This window comes from Alligator sinensis, unplaced genomic scaffold (genome assembly GCF_000455745.1).
Source record: "Alligator sinensis unplaced genomic scaffold, ASM45574v1 scaffold517_1, whole genome shotgun sequence".
In the NCBI taxonomy this organism is placed as follows: domain Eukaryota; kingdom Metazoa; phylum Chordata; order Crocodylia; family Alligatoridae; genus Alligator; species Alligator sinensis.
Genome location: NW_005842236.1, coordinates 614,482 through 630,970, shown reverse-complemented (window position 1 = coordinate 630,970; position 16,489 = coordinate 614,482). Strand labels below are relative to the sequence as shown.

Genomic DNA, 16,489 nt, shown 5'->3' with positions numbered 1-16,489 from the left:
CCATGTCCCTAACTTACCCTTGACAGTGCCGGGGGCAGCAGAAGCACCACAGAGACACTCTGTTCAGAAACCAGAGCATCTGTCTTGGAGGACAGACGCCTGGGTTGCCTCCAGGCACAGTCTTGACCAGTGCCTTGCCCTGCTGTTCCGTGGCGCATTTTTTTTTAATCCCTGGATATCCAGGGGTCTAATTTTGTCTGCAGGCTGCAAATATTCAGCACAGGGAACATTTTTTTGTTCCCACACGTGCGTTTTGCAGTGTCTCAAAGGGGTTTGAGATGCTGCAAGACACATGTGCGTGCTCGTCTGGATGTGCCCTCAGAGGGCATAGCATGAATTAACAGGCTTTAACATGTGGATGCTCACATTTTAAGTGCCATTAGTAGTGTTGAAATAGTAATATGTAACTTCACCCTAAGTAACTGCAAACAACCCCCAAAATGCAGCCACATGTGACCTTTAAAGTCAGACATTCCTGCACTGCAAGAATAGGAATATGCAGGGGAATTATGTCATACAACATGTCATTAACACACATACAGCATATAACATAAAAATATATTCACCTCATGGAAGATACTGTATGCCTGTATCCATTCCTTAAAAATTAGCTGGAAACATGTAGAACTTCATATTCACAAAAGCATATTGGGTAGCAACAAGTATAACCATGTATTTTAAATGCTTAGTGAATTAGGCCTTGATCATTTGGTAATCTTTTCTGGTTTTCATTATGTATTAATTATTATTTCTTTTATCATTACAGGTCAGATGACAATGATTGTGGGTCAGGTGGGCTGTGGCAAATCTTCACTTCTCCTTGCTATACTTGGAGAGATGCAGACTCTGGAGGGAAAAGTTCACTGGAGCAAGTATGTTTTCCACAGCTTCTAATTGTTCTATTCTAAGATGACCTGAACAGGGTTTCATAATGAACAGTGCAAAATGTGTTGGCTCATCATCCGGTTGCACCTGCCAAAATATTCCCTACAAAGTGTCACCAGCACATTTACCTCAGATCCTTTGTGTTGCAGCTGATAATATTTTCTTTGTGGCAGGGTAGGAGATGTAATAGTGAGATTGTTGAGGAAAGAACTGTAAGGGAATCTAAAAATAGTTGAAAACAGCTGAGTGGTCAGTCTCCAGCATACTAATCTTAGTTTATGACCTGAATTGGAAGGATATACCCATCTACATGTCAAATATGTGGTATAAGGCACAATGTAAAGCATCAGGGATGAAACAGTGGTTCCATGATGGGATTTTTGCCATTGTCCTTTTAGGAGAGCCACCGTTTTACAACATGTGTGTATTCTTTATTCCTTGAGCATTCCTTCTGTGACCATTATACTCATATGATGTGTTGCAAACCCTATACTGCTGTTACTCAAGCCCGTGAAAATGATTGTGAAATTCCTCCATCCCCTATACAAAGAGAGAAAATAAATTAAATAGAATATTTAACAAATATAAAGGACAAAACTGCATACTAGTTTTGGATTCTTGTCTAATTGTAATTAGGCTGACCGGCATTGTTTTACTTGATTGTGCTGCGGGTAACAATAAAGAGAGGACACATCAAAGTTTCGGCAACGTTAATTTGTAGTGTGACACATGTCAGGTACCAGCATAAATGAAAAATCCTCTTTCCAGTTTAAAGATGATGCTGCTAATAAAGAAAAGCCCAGTGAGAGCTTGGACTGAGAATGATCCAAGCCTGTACCTGTTGAAGTCTGTCAAATCTTTAATGTTGACATCTGTGGAAGTAGGATGAGGCCTGCTTATGCTCAGTGCAGCAGGGTGCTATGGTTGAAGACAGTGCTGCCCATGGGTGGTGGCCATTGGATCCACACTTATGCAGATCTAATAAATGAGAACCCTTGTATTTGAGGTTCAGTTGAGCAGCACTATATTCCAGCCACAGCTTGGAATAACAGCTGTAGTAGGCGAAGGAGGGGAGGGTGGGGCTGGGAATGTGCTCCAGTCCTAATACTTGCTCTGTGATCTGGGAGATTGATTCTGTTTGCCTGAGTCTAAGACTCCCAGCTCATCTCTTTGAATTTTGTGTAGTGAAGGGGGATGAATTTCATCACACTGTTCCAAATGGTGTGCCCAATTCTTCGGATATTTATCTATTTTCCCCTTTTTCTTTACAGCAGTTTTTAAAGTTTAATGATTTTCCTTTTCCTGTCATTATTGTGTACAATATATGTGGCAATTTTCTGTTCCCCAGCCATGTTTCACTGGGTGCTATTCTAAAACAAATCATCTCATTGGGACAATAGGTAAACTTGGAGCCGATGCAACGGTAACTTTAGTAGGTCTGAATAGAGAATTGGGTGTAAACTGTAATACATTGACCTAAAGTAATAATGCTTATCACAATTAATTACACTATTTAAACCAGATGTTGACTTTGAGATGTCATTCCTTTCCATGTATATATTGAAGGATCAATATATAAAGAGAAAGCTTTCAATACTTAATTTATTTCAATAATTATCTTCAGAAAATTAATCTTACAAACATTCAAGCACACATATGAATCTCCAGACAGCAAAGTGAAATCATACTGTAAGGGTGCATCTACACGTGATGCTAGTATGATATAGCATCCACAGGTGTCTACATGTGACCAGCAGCTACTTCGCCATAGCAGCACTAATAATCCCCCATTATAGCACACTGCTACGGTGAAGTAGCTGCTAAAAATAATCGTGTGCTGCGCATATGGCACAGTATGGGCAGTTACTGCGCCATGCTTTAATACTTTCAAAAGGAAGTACTAAAGCACGGTGCAATAACAACATCGCCATAGGGAAACCTGTAGATGTGCCCTAAGAGTAGTAATTCTTAACAATATCAAAAAAGTTCTATAATAATGCTTCCCCAAAAGTACCACTAGCAAATTTAAAGCAGTTGATATTTCTTTTTTGGGGCACTGGCTTTGGTTTAAGTTGCATATATTCAGCTTGTCTTGGGCCCTTTAAATTGAGTATCTCAAAGAACTGTAATTGTTGAAACAACAATAAAGAAGGATGAAAAATCACAAACATGTTTTGCCAAAGGGTACATGAGAACATTATATGATCAGTGACTTTCAAACATATGTCACTCTGGTCGCTTGTAAAATATATTTTCCATGATACTCTGAATAGCAATATTCAATCCTCACAGCTTTTAGGAGTGACATTAAAACTATTCTCTTTGTGGACTTACAATTTACACATAACAAAATATGTAACTGAGCCAATGTGAACTATCTAAGGCCTTACTGACTCACCACTTTGTACATTGCACCCAATACTTTGGTAAAACTGACACAAACAGTTGTTTTGCTGATAATTTCAGATTGCCTGAAAGAGAGGTGAATGCAGAAGGACACCTCAGGTATTAACTAAATGAATCCTGTTGCTGTATTTTGCAAAGTCATAATAAAGGTTCTAATTACTTTCTTAATACCCTTTCCATGTGATTCGGAATGCATGAGACAATATATTTGCTGATCAAGTGGTGGACAAGGGGATTAGATTTAGGCAGGGTAAATTCCCCAGCAATGTCAGACATAGTAATGTAGGTATAGTAATATTGGTCCAGATTTGGTCCTCAGTTACGCTGGTGTACATCTGCAGTAATTCATTTAGCTTTACCCTGGTACAGGAAGGGGATAATTTTGCCCTTTTGGGGCCTAAATCTGCCGTAGGATAAACTTGTACAATTCTGACTAGTGAGAAGTTGCCAGGGAGAAAATTCTTCCTTAGAGAAAGGAGTTACAGTATATTTTCCTATATGAGGCCTTGACTAAAACAAGCTGTATAATCCAGATTTTCTATTGCCTTCAGCTACTTCATCACTTTGTGGTGGTAGGTCAGGAAGAGATGTTCTTTCCCACTGGTTTGCAACTGTCACCAGCCTTTGATGTAACACTGATTTACAGTTTTTCCAGTGAGTCACTGGCTAGGGAGGCTTCCTATATAAGGAAGACTGGGGGATCCACTCAGCCCTTTTTGAAGACCTGAGTTACAAAGTTCCTTTCCAAACTTTACCTGAGTTATAGATATCTTCTGCTGTACTTTCCCATGTGGACAAAGTTGTATGAGGTGCAAAAATCAAATCTGTACAAAAGCCATGAAACCACCAAGCAGAGGAGGAGAATGGCTAAGCAAAAGCTCCTTTTCCCCTACATGCCCTCTCCCTTGTACATTCTGCTTTTGCACAAAATATTTGTGCCAAGTGAAAAACAAGGCCAAGGCAAAACGTGTGGATCAACTTCATTACTGATATGTTTTCATCCCATGCTATGACAGACTGCTGGAGATGATGGAAAGCTAGTGTTACTAGGTAGCGTCAACTGCTGCTATACTTTCTGGTTAGAAACACACATCATAGGTGGAGCACTATCAGTTGTAAGAGCACATGCCAGCTAGCCAGGTTGCAGAGCATGGATGGGTCCAGGAGTGGGGTGTAGGGGGATAGAGGAGGAACAAGGTAGCTCCTAGTCAGGCTTCTAGTGGCAAGTCATAGCTATGCAGTTTGGGCACAGCCAGAGAAGGTTTTTAATTTTAAGGTGTGGCTGCTCCAAATTTGAGGGAGGACTAACACCAATCAATGTTTAAACAACTCAAAGTACAATGTATATCAAGGCCCTTGAAGATAAGTTAGTGTGTCTGTAAAGCTCCAGCCTTGTGCACATTGAAAGCAGTCCAGTCTTCATCTAAGTCTCTTTTTTACTTTCCCTAAAAACCTTGATTTTGAGTACACTTGACAAGCTAATGTACAAAATGTAGAAGTTAACTGATTGATCTGATTAATCCAATGCTTTTCATAGTTTAAGGCTTCTGGGAACAATCCATTGTGGAGAAATGTAGATATTTTTTCTGTAAAGAGTAAAAAGCAAACAAACAGATTTAAATGCATAAACCTATTAGGCACAGGTTTATAAAATGCTGTATCCAAATAGAGCCTTTTAAATGGAAATCTTTGGAACTCCAGGACTTTTTGTCCCTTTAGTTTGGGCTAATTTGTACCATATTTCATATCTGAAATCCCTCCATCTCTTCCTCTTTTGGAATATCTTTCCATAGTCAAAAAGATAGGAAGCTTCTGATGATGAAGTGCTGATTCTGGTTAAACAATGTCCTACCTAAGCTAGAATCTGTGATGCTCATACATCAAAGGAAAATGAAAAAAAAGCAGAGAGTGATAATAAAGTATATTCACTCATGACATTATAACACTTTCTACTTGGGGTGTTTTACGAAAACACAACATTACTCACCTCTAAAGATAAGAATTATTGAAGCCATCAGTTATTTTATACAGAGGAGCAGATCCAACACATCCCAGTTCTAGGAAAATGCTAAATATATAAATCTTGCATTAGCAGGGCTCTACTGTCAGAAGTCTATACCCTTTGCAGTTGGATATTCTGCAGCTACTGATGATTCTCTCCTGGCAGACAGGCTGACATTCAGATCTCAGCCATACAGTATTTCATCCTGAGGATCCAACTTCTATGCCATACACTCATGGGCTTTTTTGGAAAGTCATGCAAATAATGAATTAAATAATCCCTCCTAATATCTGTTTCCATTTACCTAGCATAACCTTCCTCTTTTAGGTTTCCAAGCTATTGCAGCTTGCAGTGATGCATCACCATTCCTGGTAACAAACACCATACTATTCCAGGCCTCCTTTGACTAGAATCCTATAACAGCAATCCTGTTAACTCTGTTAATAAAAAGGGAAAGCTATGATGTTATATATATCATGCTTGCCATTGCATGCCATTGAAAATGTGTTGTATAAAAATGTTCCTTGATGAATTTGTGATGTGGGGCAGGGCTACGTGGTGGCGATGATACAGCATTTTATTTCTACTGATCAGCATGGAAAACTTTTCCTGGTTGACCATTGAAAATGAGTTGAGTGATTTCAAGTCAGAACCCATTTAAGCATATCTCAAAACCATGTTCAAAGTATGATGTGGCATAACTCAGGGTTAGAACTGAAATTGGTCTACAATACATTGACAGAACTCTGTGGGGGAGCATGCACAGTGCCTGCCGAACTTATATATGCTCAAGTATTACTGGTGCCTTACTTTGGTAGGTATTAAACTTCCCTGGTTATTTTTAAAGTAATTTTCAAACCACATTGTAACTTTGCTAGTTCAGTTTGCTGACAGTACAGGTATGTGGTAATGAAAAACAGCAGAGCCACAATTTCTTCCTATATATCAATAATTATACTTGCACAATTTTCTCTTTAAAAGGCAAATTGATATAGGAATGTACATGTTTAAGTATGAACAATAACCATTTTCCCTATAGATTAATTTTACACATAAAGTTGCTGTCTATATTTCCTGAATACTAAACATCATTTACCATAACTTACAGTGTAAATGAAAATGAACCTTCTTTGGAAGCACCCAGAAGGTATTAGTTCCATTTTCAGTGTATTTGATCTGATTTATATGCTTCCTCAGAATCTCCCTGAACCTCCATCTTTGTATTCTTCAGTCATATCTTTGTCTTCTTACCATGTAGATAATCACCTGCTAAAGGATTATCTGACTAAATGCAGTGGTTCCCAATCTGAACAGGGAATTTTGCTCCTCTATCAGTTTACAAGCTTGAGCATGAGGAGTGTAAAGCATTTTCCCCCATATTATTAAGTGCTCTCAACTCCCACTGGCAGTGCTGAGAACTTAGGGCACCCAGTAACATGGAGGATCTGGCTTATAGATGTCAGGCTGTAATGCCTCCATCCTCCCATTTGTGGTAATCAAAAATGGATTTTCTGCTGCTCCAAATCTTTAGTCTCACTCCTGTATTAGAGCTCACAGAGTGAAAGCAGGGTGGATAGTGATGGCATGTGGAAGATAGCTTAATTTTGCTTTTGTTGAAGTCACTTACTTACTGTGCCATTGACTTCAGTGGGAAGAAACAGGTCCTGATGGAAGGTAAGGAGGCCAAAAATACCTTTCACAAAATGGCAAAAGTACTACATCAGTAGTATACACATAACTGTAATTGGGAACCACTGCATTATCTGATACGTGACAATCTAAGGAGATATATTAACATATTGGTGCCTTCTAAATCCCTAAACACAATAAGTTATGGGATAATGCTGAATGCTTCTAACCACTGTTTCCAATACCTTAGCACCCTCTCTCACAAAACATGGAAACTTCCCATAAAAAGGATTCAAACATTAAAAATAATGTGAATTATCTTACTTGAAGCAACATAGATTGAGAAATTAGATTTCAGACTAACAGTGCATCTGTAATTCACACCTTCTTGTTTAAGTAGTGAAGAAGTCTCAGAAAAATGTTTGATACTGTATGATCTTATTGGCAGCAATGCATAAGCTAAACAGCATGAGTAAAGGGCACAGCAGCCAAGCAAGTGTGATTTAGATATTGTTATACATGCAGGTACTTTCAAAGTATGCATATTTACTTGAAAGACCATAATGCTATTATCCAAATTAGTACAGAATTATCTTACTTTACTGTGCCATGTCAGTCCATTAAGGTGTTAACATGGAGTTAAATATAAGAGAAAGAGCTCTACTAAAAATGTATTGCAAGCACTTAGCAGTTTAACATAACCTATGAACACCGAAAGTCAGCAAGGCAAATGGACTGATAATCTCAATTTTTAATGTTGTTTAATAAGTAGATGATTTTGACCGCAGAAAATAAAAGAACCCAAGTTGATATGCTTCTATATTTTAAAATTTATGTTCAGGATTTAATAATTGACAGAATGGTAGTTTTAGACATTTATAATGTGTTTTTGGTCCCCAATTGCATATATCAAGTCTGGCTAAGTAACAGCCCATTTCAAGCATGTGTGGAAGTCACACAACCTAGAACGAAAACCTTTAACCTCAAGGCGGAGAGAGGGTGCTGTAACCTTCTCATTTAAAGCTTCTCCCCTTATTTTTATCATGGTTGCTTTCTGTGCATTTCCATTGCCTACATTTTAATGCATACTGTTAACTCAATTCTAAGAAGTGTCAGGCTGATCTCATTCACTGGTGCTCTAATTTTTTCAGTCGAAACAGATACTCTGTGGCTTATGCAGCACAGAAGCCATGGCTATTGAATGCTACAGTGGAAGAAAACATTACCTGTGGGAGCCCTTTTAACAAACAGAGGTAATTAGCAATTTATATGTAAGTTCATTCTGTAGGCTTTCTATTGGCTGGTGCTCATTCTGCCCTTGGCTACATACTGTCTCAGGTACCTCTGCATCCCTGTTACATGTGGAGACTAGAAACATGTTGTCTAGTTTTCTGATTCAGGATGAGATTCCAGGGTCATCATGTGACTCTGGGAGCAGAGGACCTAGCCATCATTCATGCCTTGATTCTTTTCTACTCCAATGGATATTAGAGAATCACATTCTAAAACTTAAATCAATAGAAGTGGGCTCAGGACAGGCTTGCCTTTAGTGTGCCTACCTTAACCCAATGATATGTGTCTCTAATTGGAAATGCAAAGGAACTGAATATCAAAACTGAGATGTTCTGGTTCTATCATGCCTGCTGTTGCCTATGTTAATTTAAGAAGTCAGCTAAGAAATACAGTGGAAAAAGTGACTTGATTTTAGGAAAACAAATTCCTGGAGGTTAGTAATTTTTATGTGCAGCACTCTGAGCTATTAAAAACAAATTCCATTCCTCTCAGTGTAAGCTTTCCTAAGATGTGTCAATTCACGTAAGAACAGTACGTGATGGGCAAATCTCAAACTCCAGATATACATCCAGGGGTACAGGGGCCAGGTTCATAGAGGTTTTTAATCAGGCTAATTTAATTGACATTAGCGGAGAAAGAGCTCAGATGCTTATCAGCAGATTATTCCTAACTACCTCCTACAGAGCTGGGAATTGCGTGGCAACAAGTTCTCTTATAAGATTTCCTGTTTCCATTCAGATCAGAGAATGATTTTGCCTGATTTAGCTATTTGCACTTCTGAGCAAAAGCAAGTGAAGAAGCACTGAGAGGGAAAATAATGATTATGGATTATGATTATGGAAACTTACTGCACATTTACTCAAGGAATTAATTAAAAGGGTTGGATGGTCTCTTCATATAAATAGTGCAGAAATGGTACTCGCTGGATTGTGTCTACATGTGCTATTAATGCTGTAAAGGCTTATTGTGCAGTAAAATACTGTGCAGTAAGCCTTCCCTGGGAGCATGTCTATACATGTTCCCTGTTGGAATCAAATCTGCTCCCAACAGGAACAGCCTAGTACAGGGTTACTCCTACCTTGCTCTGGCCCCCTGCAGCAGCTAATGGAGGTCCAGGGTCCCCTGAGGTGCTAGCCTGGGGGCTGGCAGGGAGCATGGGATGGTCCCCATGCACATGGGACCAGAAGAGCTCTACTGGCTGTGGCGGCAGCTGTCTCCTGGCCCCGTGCACATTGGGAGGGGTCCTGATGTGCAGGGGGCTGGGAGGCAGCTACCACTGCAGAGCTCTCTTGGTCCCCTGCATATGGGGACAAGTCCTGTGCCCAGTGGGTAGGGCTGTGCGAAGCTTCGGTCCCTAATTAGATTTGGTAGAGATTCGGCCCAGTTCGGTGGTTGAATCTCCAAATCTGAATCGAATCAGGAGACCCTTTAATCTCTCTGAATCGAATTGGAACCCTCCAAATCGATTTGGAAAGATTCAGCAATTTGGATATAGACATAGCTTTAAATGTTTTTTCTGCATATCTCAGGGTAGCAGGCAGCTCATGAATGCTGTGATGGTGGGGAGGATGGAGCGTCCCACAGGAGCACAGGGGGCTCCCCAGCACGCAGGAGCACTTCCGGTCCACTTTGGGGTCTGCAGGGGAGCGCACTGGGGGGCCCCCCGCCTTAGTGACTGGTGCCTCCTCGGTCTGGGGGGCACCCGGGGTCCCCCCACGGCTGATTGCTGAGCCAGAGGGGCACGGGGGGTGGCCCTGTGTGCTTGGCAATGGACCCGGAAGTGGACCAGAAGTACTTCCAGTCCACTTCCGGGTTTGCTGCCGAGAACGCAGGGGGGCCCCCCACGCTCCTGTGGGACACTCCATCTGTCCCACCATCACAGCATTCATAAGCTGCGCTTAGTACCTTGAGGTATGTAGAAAAAACATTTAAAGCTGTGCCTGTGGCCAAATCACCGATTCTCCAAATCAGCATTGAATCTTCATATTTGGAGTTGGCCAAATCTAATTGGGGACAGTGATCCGAATCAATGAATTGAATCACTGTCCTTGATTCAGGCCAAATCCGAATTCGAATCGAATATGGCCTGTTTCGCACACGCCTACCAGCAGGGCTTCCCTATGCAGCCAGGGGCTGGGTGGGAGCTGTCCCATTTCTTGAGCCACTCCCAGCCAGCTCTGGGCTGGTCAGGGGTAATCAGGGGTTTCTGCAAGCATCGTAGAGGTGGCTGGGAGCTGCCCAAAAAGTGGGACAGCTCCCAGCCAGCTCCAGACTTCATGGGAAAACCCTTTGTGGGGCTGCTCTAGACCAGTTCCTGGCTGGGAGCTGAACAGCACCGGGACTGGGGCGGGGGAGAGAGTTACCCGATGCTGCTTGGCATTTACACATGCACTACTCTGCAATTAGTTTACTACCTATATTTATAGGTAGTAGCTACCTGCACAGTAGACTGATTTACTGTGTGGTAAATGATGCACTTGTGTAAATGGTGATGCCTTACTGTGCAGTAGATTAATCTACCACACACATCATGTAGACACACCCACTAATGGTAGTTTTTAGATCACAAGAAAGTAGATCCAGTAAAAAAATAACACTAATAAAGATACTATTTTGTACAGTCCTCACAGAAGTCATTTTAAAGTTATTCAAAATCTTTTGAACCTCAGCAAGAGAGTCAGTTTGAATCTTGAGTGAATGATTTTGTTTTCTTGACTGGTTACCTTCTATAATTAATAATGGTCTTGAGCTGACATTCTTTCTACAGATACAAAACTGTTACAGATGCCTGCTCTCTACAACCCGACATTGACTTGTTACCATTTGGTGATCAGACAGAAATTGGAGAAAGGGTAAAGAAAGTTGTTATGACAGTTTGGTCTATGTAATAAGAAGGCACTCTTTAATGTCACATTTCTTGTTTGCATTGGGCTGCAAAGCCTGGTAAATGTTAGTAGTAGTTTTATTTCTGTAGTGATTGTTATAGTTATTCTGTATTTATTAGTCTTTTCATCAGACTCATGATACTTAGTAACCTATTAATTCTACTTTTTATGGTACTAGTCAGTCCTCTCATGTGATCACCAAGGCAGAGACCTTCGTCTAAAATCATGTAGTTACTTGCATGCAAATGTGCGTAATTCTCTTGGCTGCTGCGATTTGAATCCATCCCTGTGCATTAAATTGTTCTGTAAAGTACCATGGAATTACTGCATTCCTTTTTATCATGCAGCAGGGAAAATTAAGCCATTTAGGACACTAATAATGCACAGACTTACTAAAAACAATAGAAGACATTTATCCCTGCAGTAATTTCATTATGTTCATTGTACACTGTACACCTGATTCTCATTTACAATGAAGGCCCTTTACATCACTCTGGCAGAGTAAAGAGGTTTGAAAATGGATGTAAATATAACCCTCTAACACTACTAGAATGGGAAAAGGTGATCTTGGTGTAAATAAGAATTGAACCTGTGTCTATATTTACTTAGTGGCATAGACAAAAGTAAAGAGCTATGGCACTTACCTCATACCTGAGGAGTTTTACTTCTAAACTCTCATCAGTATATTTTCACTAAAATCTGAAGATGTGATTGCAGCTTGTTGGAAAATACCTATGCCAGATTTAAACTAGCTTGCTTGGGTACCTGCAAACCCATCTGCAGCATTGCAAACTGCATGTGCAGCATATGCATGCATTCACTGCACTACCAATTAGCAGAGCAGTGAGTTTTTTTTGACACAATGGGAACCTGCTGTCAGGAAAGAACAAGACAGAAAATGGTGGGTGGTGCACATGGGAGCAGAGTACACTTCCCAAAACTGGAGCCTGACCAGCCAGAACCACCCTCCAGTGCTAGCCAGGCTCCACATGCTTGGATCGCCACTGCTGCAGCCCTGGGTGGCTCCCAGGGCCCAAGGTAAGGCTGCTGGGGCCAGCCCAGGTGCTGGCCCCAGCCTCCCCTACCCCATCTGGGGTAACTTTCTGCATACCAGAGCATGCGTGCAGGGGCATTCCCTGGGGACAACTAGCTGTGGCACATGTTTGTCCCTGGGAAAATGCACATTCCCGCTCATGGGGACATGTCCACAGAGTTCGATCTGGGACACTGCAAAAAACTCAGGCAGTAGCCAGCATTCAGTTCTGTGCTTCTGTGGCTTCTCTGCTATCAGTGTTTTGGACAGACATTTAAGCTACTTTATGGATGTTCATATGAGTTGCAATAACAGTTTGCAGTATTTTTAGTAACACTGTAAGTTTACGTATTATTAAAATAATGGGGAAATACATTTCCATATAAAATACCTTAAAAATTGAATCATAGCAGTGTTTCTATTTTAAATTAATTTTTTTAAATCGTCTACCTTTGTTATTTTTTAGGTCACCCCTTTCTATATGAAAGACTACTTTGATAACAGTTGTACATATTTTGCTGTCATAGTTGATGTCAGCAGCATTTGAACTATACTGTCTAAGAAAGGTCTAGTGTACCAGGAAAAGAACTTATAATTTCCTGGATATTCATAATTAGTTTATGCAAAATTGGATTAATAATTATGGTTTCTTTCTTAGGATATAATACAATTACTTTGTTCACCCACAGGACTAGCATTTTATCAGTGCTTGCTTCGACTATTTATTGGGATATTCCTTTGGGTGGTTTTTAAAATGGCAATATATATGCCATGCACAACTCATTCTGTTTATTCAAATGATTCATATTTATGATCTGTTTTACTCATTAGGGCATTAACTTAAGTGGAGGCCAACGGCAAAGAATCTGTGTAGCTCGAGCACTCTATCAAAATACCAATGTTGTTTTCTTGGTAAGTTGTTTTTATTTTTTAATACATAACATGTGGAAACTCCGTAACAAAATGATTGTCCCTCATTATTAGATTTCTTACAAGAACCTGTATTCAGTTGACAATCTACTTTTCAATCCAGAATGCACAAGTATTAAGAAGAACAAATGAGCAATGACCAGAGAAAGTACCAGAACATAGAAGGAGTTTTACAAAGGAGAGGCCTCTTATGGATCTCAGTTTCAAATGTTTGGAACAGATTAAGATACTTTTCCTTGCACTGAGTAGTGTCCTACTAAACTGCCTCATCCCTGTGAAATTAAGGGAGCATCCTAAAGAGTATGGACATAAATTTAGCCTACTGCAGGGAATGAATAGATTCAGTATTTAGCAAAGAGATGTGCAGCTTTTCACTTCTGTCTCACTACTCCAAATTCAATTCACATTGTGAAAGTCATCATCTATATGAGGGCTGCTTGATTTCCATGCAAAATAAACTGGTGGACTTTTAGAAGATGTGTTAAAATAAAAATACCCTCAATTATTTTAGTGTAACATATGCATTGAATAAACTACCTACTGGCACAATTGAGATCTGTGATAAGAGATTTTGTTGTAAATTTGAATTAGTCCCTCACCTTTATAATTCTTTCCTTTTAGTAAAATCACAATATTAGTAGGTCTGGAAGCTGCCATTGCTACAGACTTTGCTGGATGTGTTATGTAGAATAACAGATGACATCAGATACTTATTTAGATTAGGCCTGAGTCTTACCCAGATACGGGTAAGCGATTTACAGTTCCAGTCCTTCGCTAGTTTCTATCAGGCCTGTGTGAATAGGGAAGTATTTGATTCGGAGTCGGCCGATTTGGGGGACAGTGGTTTGATTCTGAGATTCAGATTGTCCTGAATCGATTCGGCCAAATCAATAGCCCCTTCTTAGGGAATGATGCCTACCAAGTTTCAAGGAGATAGGTGTAGGGGTTTCTGGGAAACTGCACCTCAAACTGCTGAAAGCAAAACTCATGTCGTGTGTGTGTTGAGGCAGATTTGGATGCAAACAGCAAGGATGGTAGCCCCTTCTGAGGGCATGAGGCCTGTCAAGTTTCAAGGAGATAGGTGCAGGGGTTTCTGGAAAACTGCACCTCAACTTGCTGACAAGGAAAACTCGTGACATGTGTGACTCTGTGTGTGTGTTAAAGCACTGCAGGATGAAACCAGCAGGGATGGTAGCCTGTAACAGGGAGATCTCCTGTTGCTCAGGCAGAGACAGCTCACAAAGGGACAGAAAGGATGCAGACAGAGGCTTATGTGCTGTTTCTATGTCCCTCCTGCAGAGCACTGTGATTGGAAGGGAACTCAGGGAAAGATCACAGTCACTGGCCAGCTACAGATGTCAGTCTTTCCCCCCTGCTCCCCCTCCCTCTTCTCAGTTTCTGTTCCCCAGAAAAACTGTCTTCCGAATCTTCGAATCTTTTTCTGAATCTTTTCCAAATTGATTCAGAGGTTTTTTCTGGTCTCCCAATTCAATTTGGTTTTGGTGATTTGGCCTCTGAATCGGGCTGAATCTTCTCCAAATTGAATCGGCAACCAAAGCTTTGCATACCCGTAGTTTTATGTCTGTCCATCTGGAACTAGTGCTCAACTGACTTATGAATCAAAAGCAAAACAAAAAAAATCATAAGGGAAATCTGAATTAATTCCACAGCAATAGCTTTTATCTTATTGTTTTTTAGTTTACCCGTAACTAACACATGTAAATTAGTAAGATGTTTGGCACTTCACTAAAAGCTGTTGGCTCTTTTACATTGGGTCAAGTGTTTAAAAAAATAAGTAAGCAAATGCTAGTTCATAACCCTCTGCCCCTATTTTTTTTTATTTGTTCACAGGATGACCCCTTCTCTGCACTGGACATTCACTTAAGTGATCACTTGATGCAGGAAGGTATCTTGAAATTCCTCCAAGAAGACAAAAGAACACTTGTTCTGGTGACACACAAATTACAATATCTGCCACATGCTGACTGGGTAAGAGGGGAGCCTTCTTCATTCTAGTTTCCTACTTGTTAGTTTTTCAAATCATCAGGGTTGCAGTAACTTCTATGGGCCCCTGGTAGGTATAAAATGGAAGGCAGATCCTAGGGTGCTTGTACATGCAACGGGGGTTTAATTCTCCCTAAATTGAAATGGTGAGTTTTTAAAAACCCACGGTTTCCACCACTTCAATTTAGGGAGAATTAAACCCACATCATGTGTACAAGGGTGAGGGGGCCTGATCCTTTTTTTTTTCCCCCCAGCCTACCTGCCTCTCCTGCGGTGTGGGTGAGGGTAAGCTGCTAGCAGTCTGAGAGGTTCCTGAGCTGCACGGGGCCCGGTGCTTCACTCCACAGAGGCAGTGCCCCCCTGGGCTGGCATTCGCCCGCTAGCACTCAGCCTAGGAGGTCCCAGGGGGTGCTGCCACCACAGAGGAAAACACTGGGCCCTATGCAGGTCAGGGGCTGTGAGACCCAGTGGCAGCTCGTGCAGGAAGGCTTCACTGAGGGGGGGGAAAAAAACATCGAGGAGCCTGATTTTTTTTCCCCCCCACAGAGTCTGCCTACCTGCCTGAGCTGCATGGGGCCTGATGCTTCCCTCCGTAGTGGTGGCACCCCCAAGGATCACCCAGGCAAGGTGCCAGTGGGCAGGTGACACCTGGGGGGCACCGCCACCACAGAGGGAAGCACTGGGGTCTCCCGCAGCTCAGGAACTGCTTGGCTTGCTGGCAGCTCATCCCCTAACTGTGGGAGAGGCAAGTAAGCTCCATCACCCTGTGCACCGTCCCCATTGCCTGGGACTGCCCAGGAACAGTTGGCTTGCCCCTGGGGCAGAGTGGCAAGGTGGCAGGAGGGTGGCTGGGTGTGCTGGCAGCAAGAGAAGGTGGTAGGGACAATGCATGGGGCACTGGAAGTCCGCCAAGCCCAAGCTTTCCCAGGCACGTTGGCTTCCAGTGCCCCGTGCACCATTGCACTTTGTTAGCTAGCAAACTAAAATGCCTCAGAGGGGTTTTACCTTGCTAAGTTACAAAGTCATTTAAGTAGAATACGCCACTGAGAATGTAAATAGTAACACCATTTAAGTGGAATATTCTGCCGTGCATGTAAATAACACCATTAAAGCCGTGCAAAAGGGCATTTAGCCACTTTAAAGGTGAATTTTGTTGTGTGTTCAAAGGCCCCTAGTTTTTAAATGACAGTCCTGCCAGGAACCTGTCCTTGTAGTGTGCATGGAACCCCTTCCCCAGATTCTACCTTCCACCTAATCTGTCCACAAAGGTAGGTGACATGGGTTACCAAAACAGGAGTATTTTACTTACGCTTTACTTCCATTTCATGGGGTAAGGAATTGATCCATAACTTGTAAACTGATTGGAGGTGCTTAGAATCTTTGATTAAAAGGTATTATATAAATGTAAATTAATTATAATTG

At 41.3% G+C, this 16,489-nt stretch overlaps 1 protein-coding gene across 8 annotated transcripts in view; it reads left to right on the top strand.

The window, feature by feature from the left end:
* ABCC9 (ATP binding cassette subfamily C member 9) overlaps positions 1–16,489 on the top strand; it is a 141,432-nt gene that overhangs the window by 61,945 nt on the left and 62,998 nt on the right. For 6 of the 8 annotated variants that reach the window (XM_006027347.3, XM_025208522.1, XM_025208521.1 and 3 more), the window contains 6 exons: positions 767–872; positions 6,402–6,440; positions 8,074–8,175; positions 10,983–11,067; positions 12,965–13,045; positions 14,915–15,052. In XM_006027347.3, the coding sequence (XP_006027409.1) occupies positions 767–872; positions 6,402–6,440; positions 8,074–8,175; positions 10,983–11,067; positions 12,965–13,045; positions 14,915–15,052 (551 nt within the window). The remainder of the gene's footprint in view (positions 1–766; positions 873–6,401; positions 6,441–8,073; positions 8,176–10,982; positions 11,068–12,964; positions 13,046–14,914; positions 15,053–16,489) is intronic. The other 2 variants (XM_014521658.2, XM_025208523.1) reach the window with 1 other exon arrangement.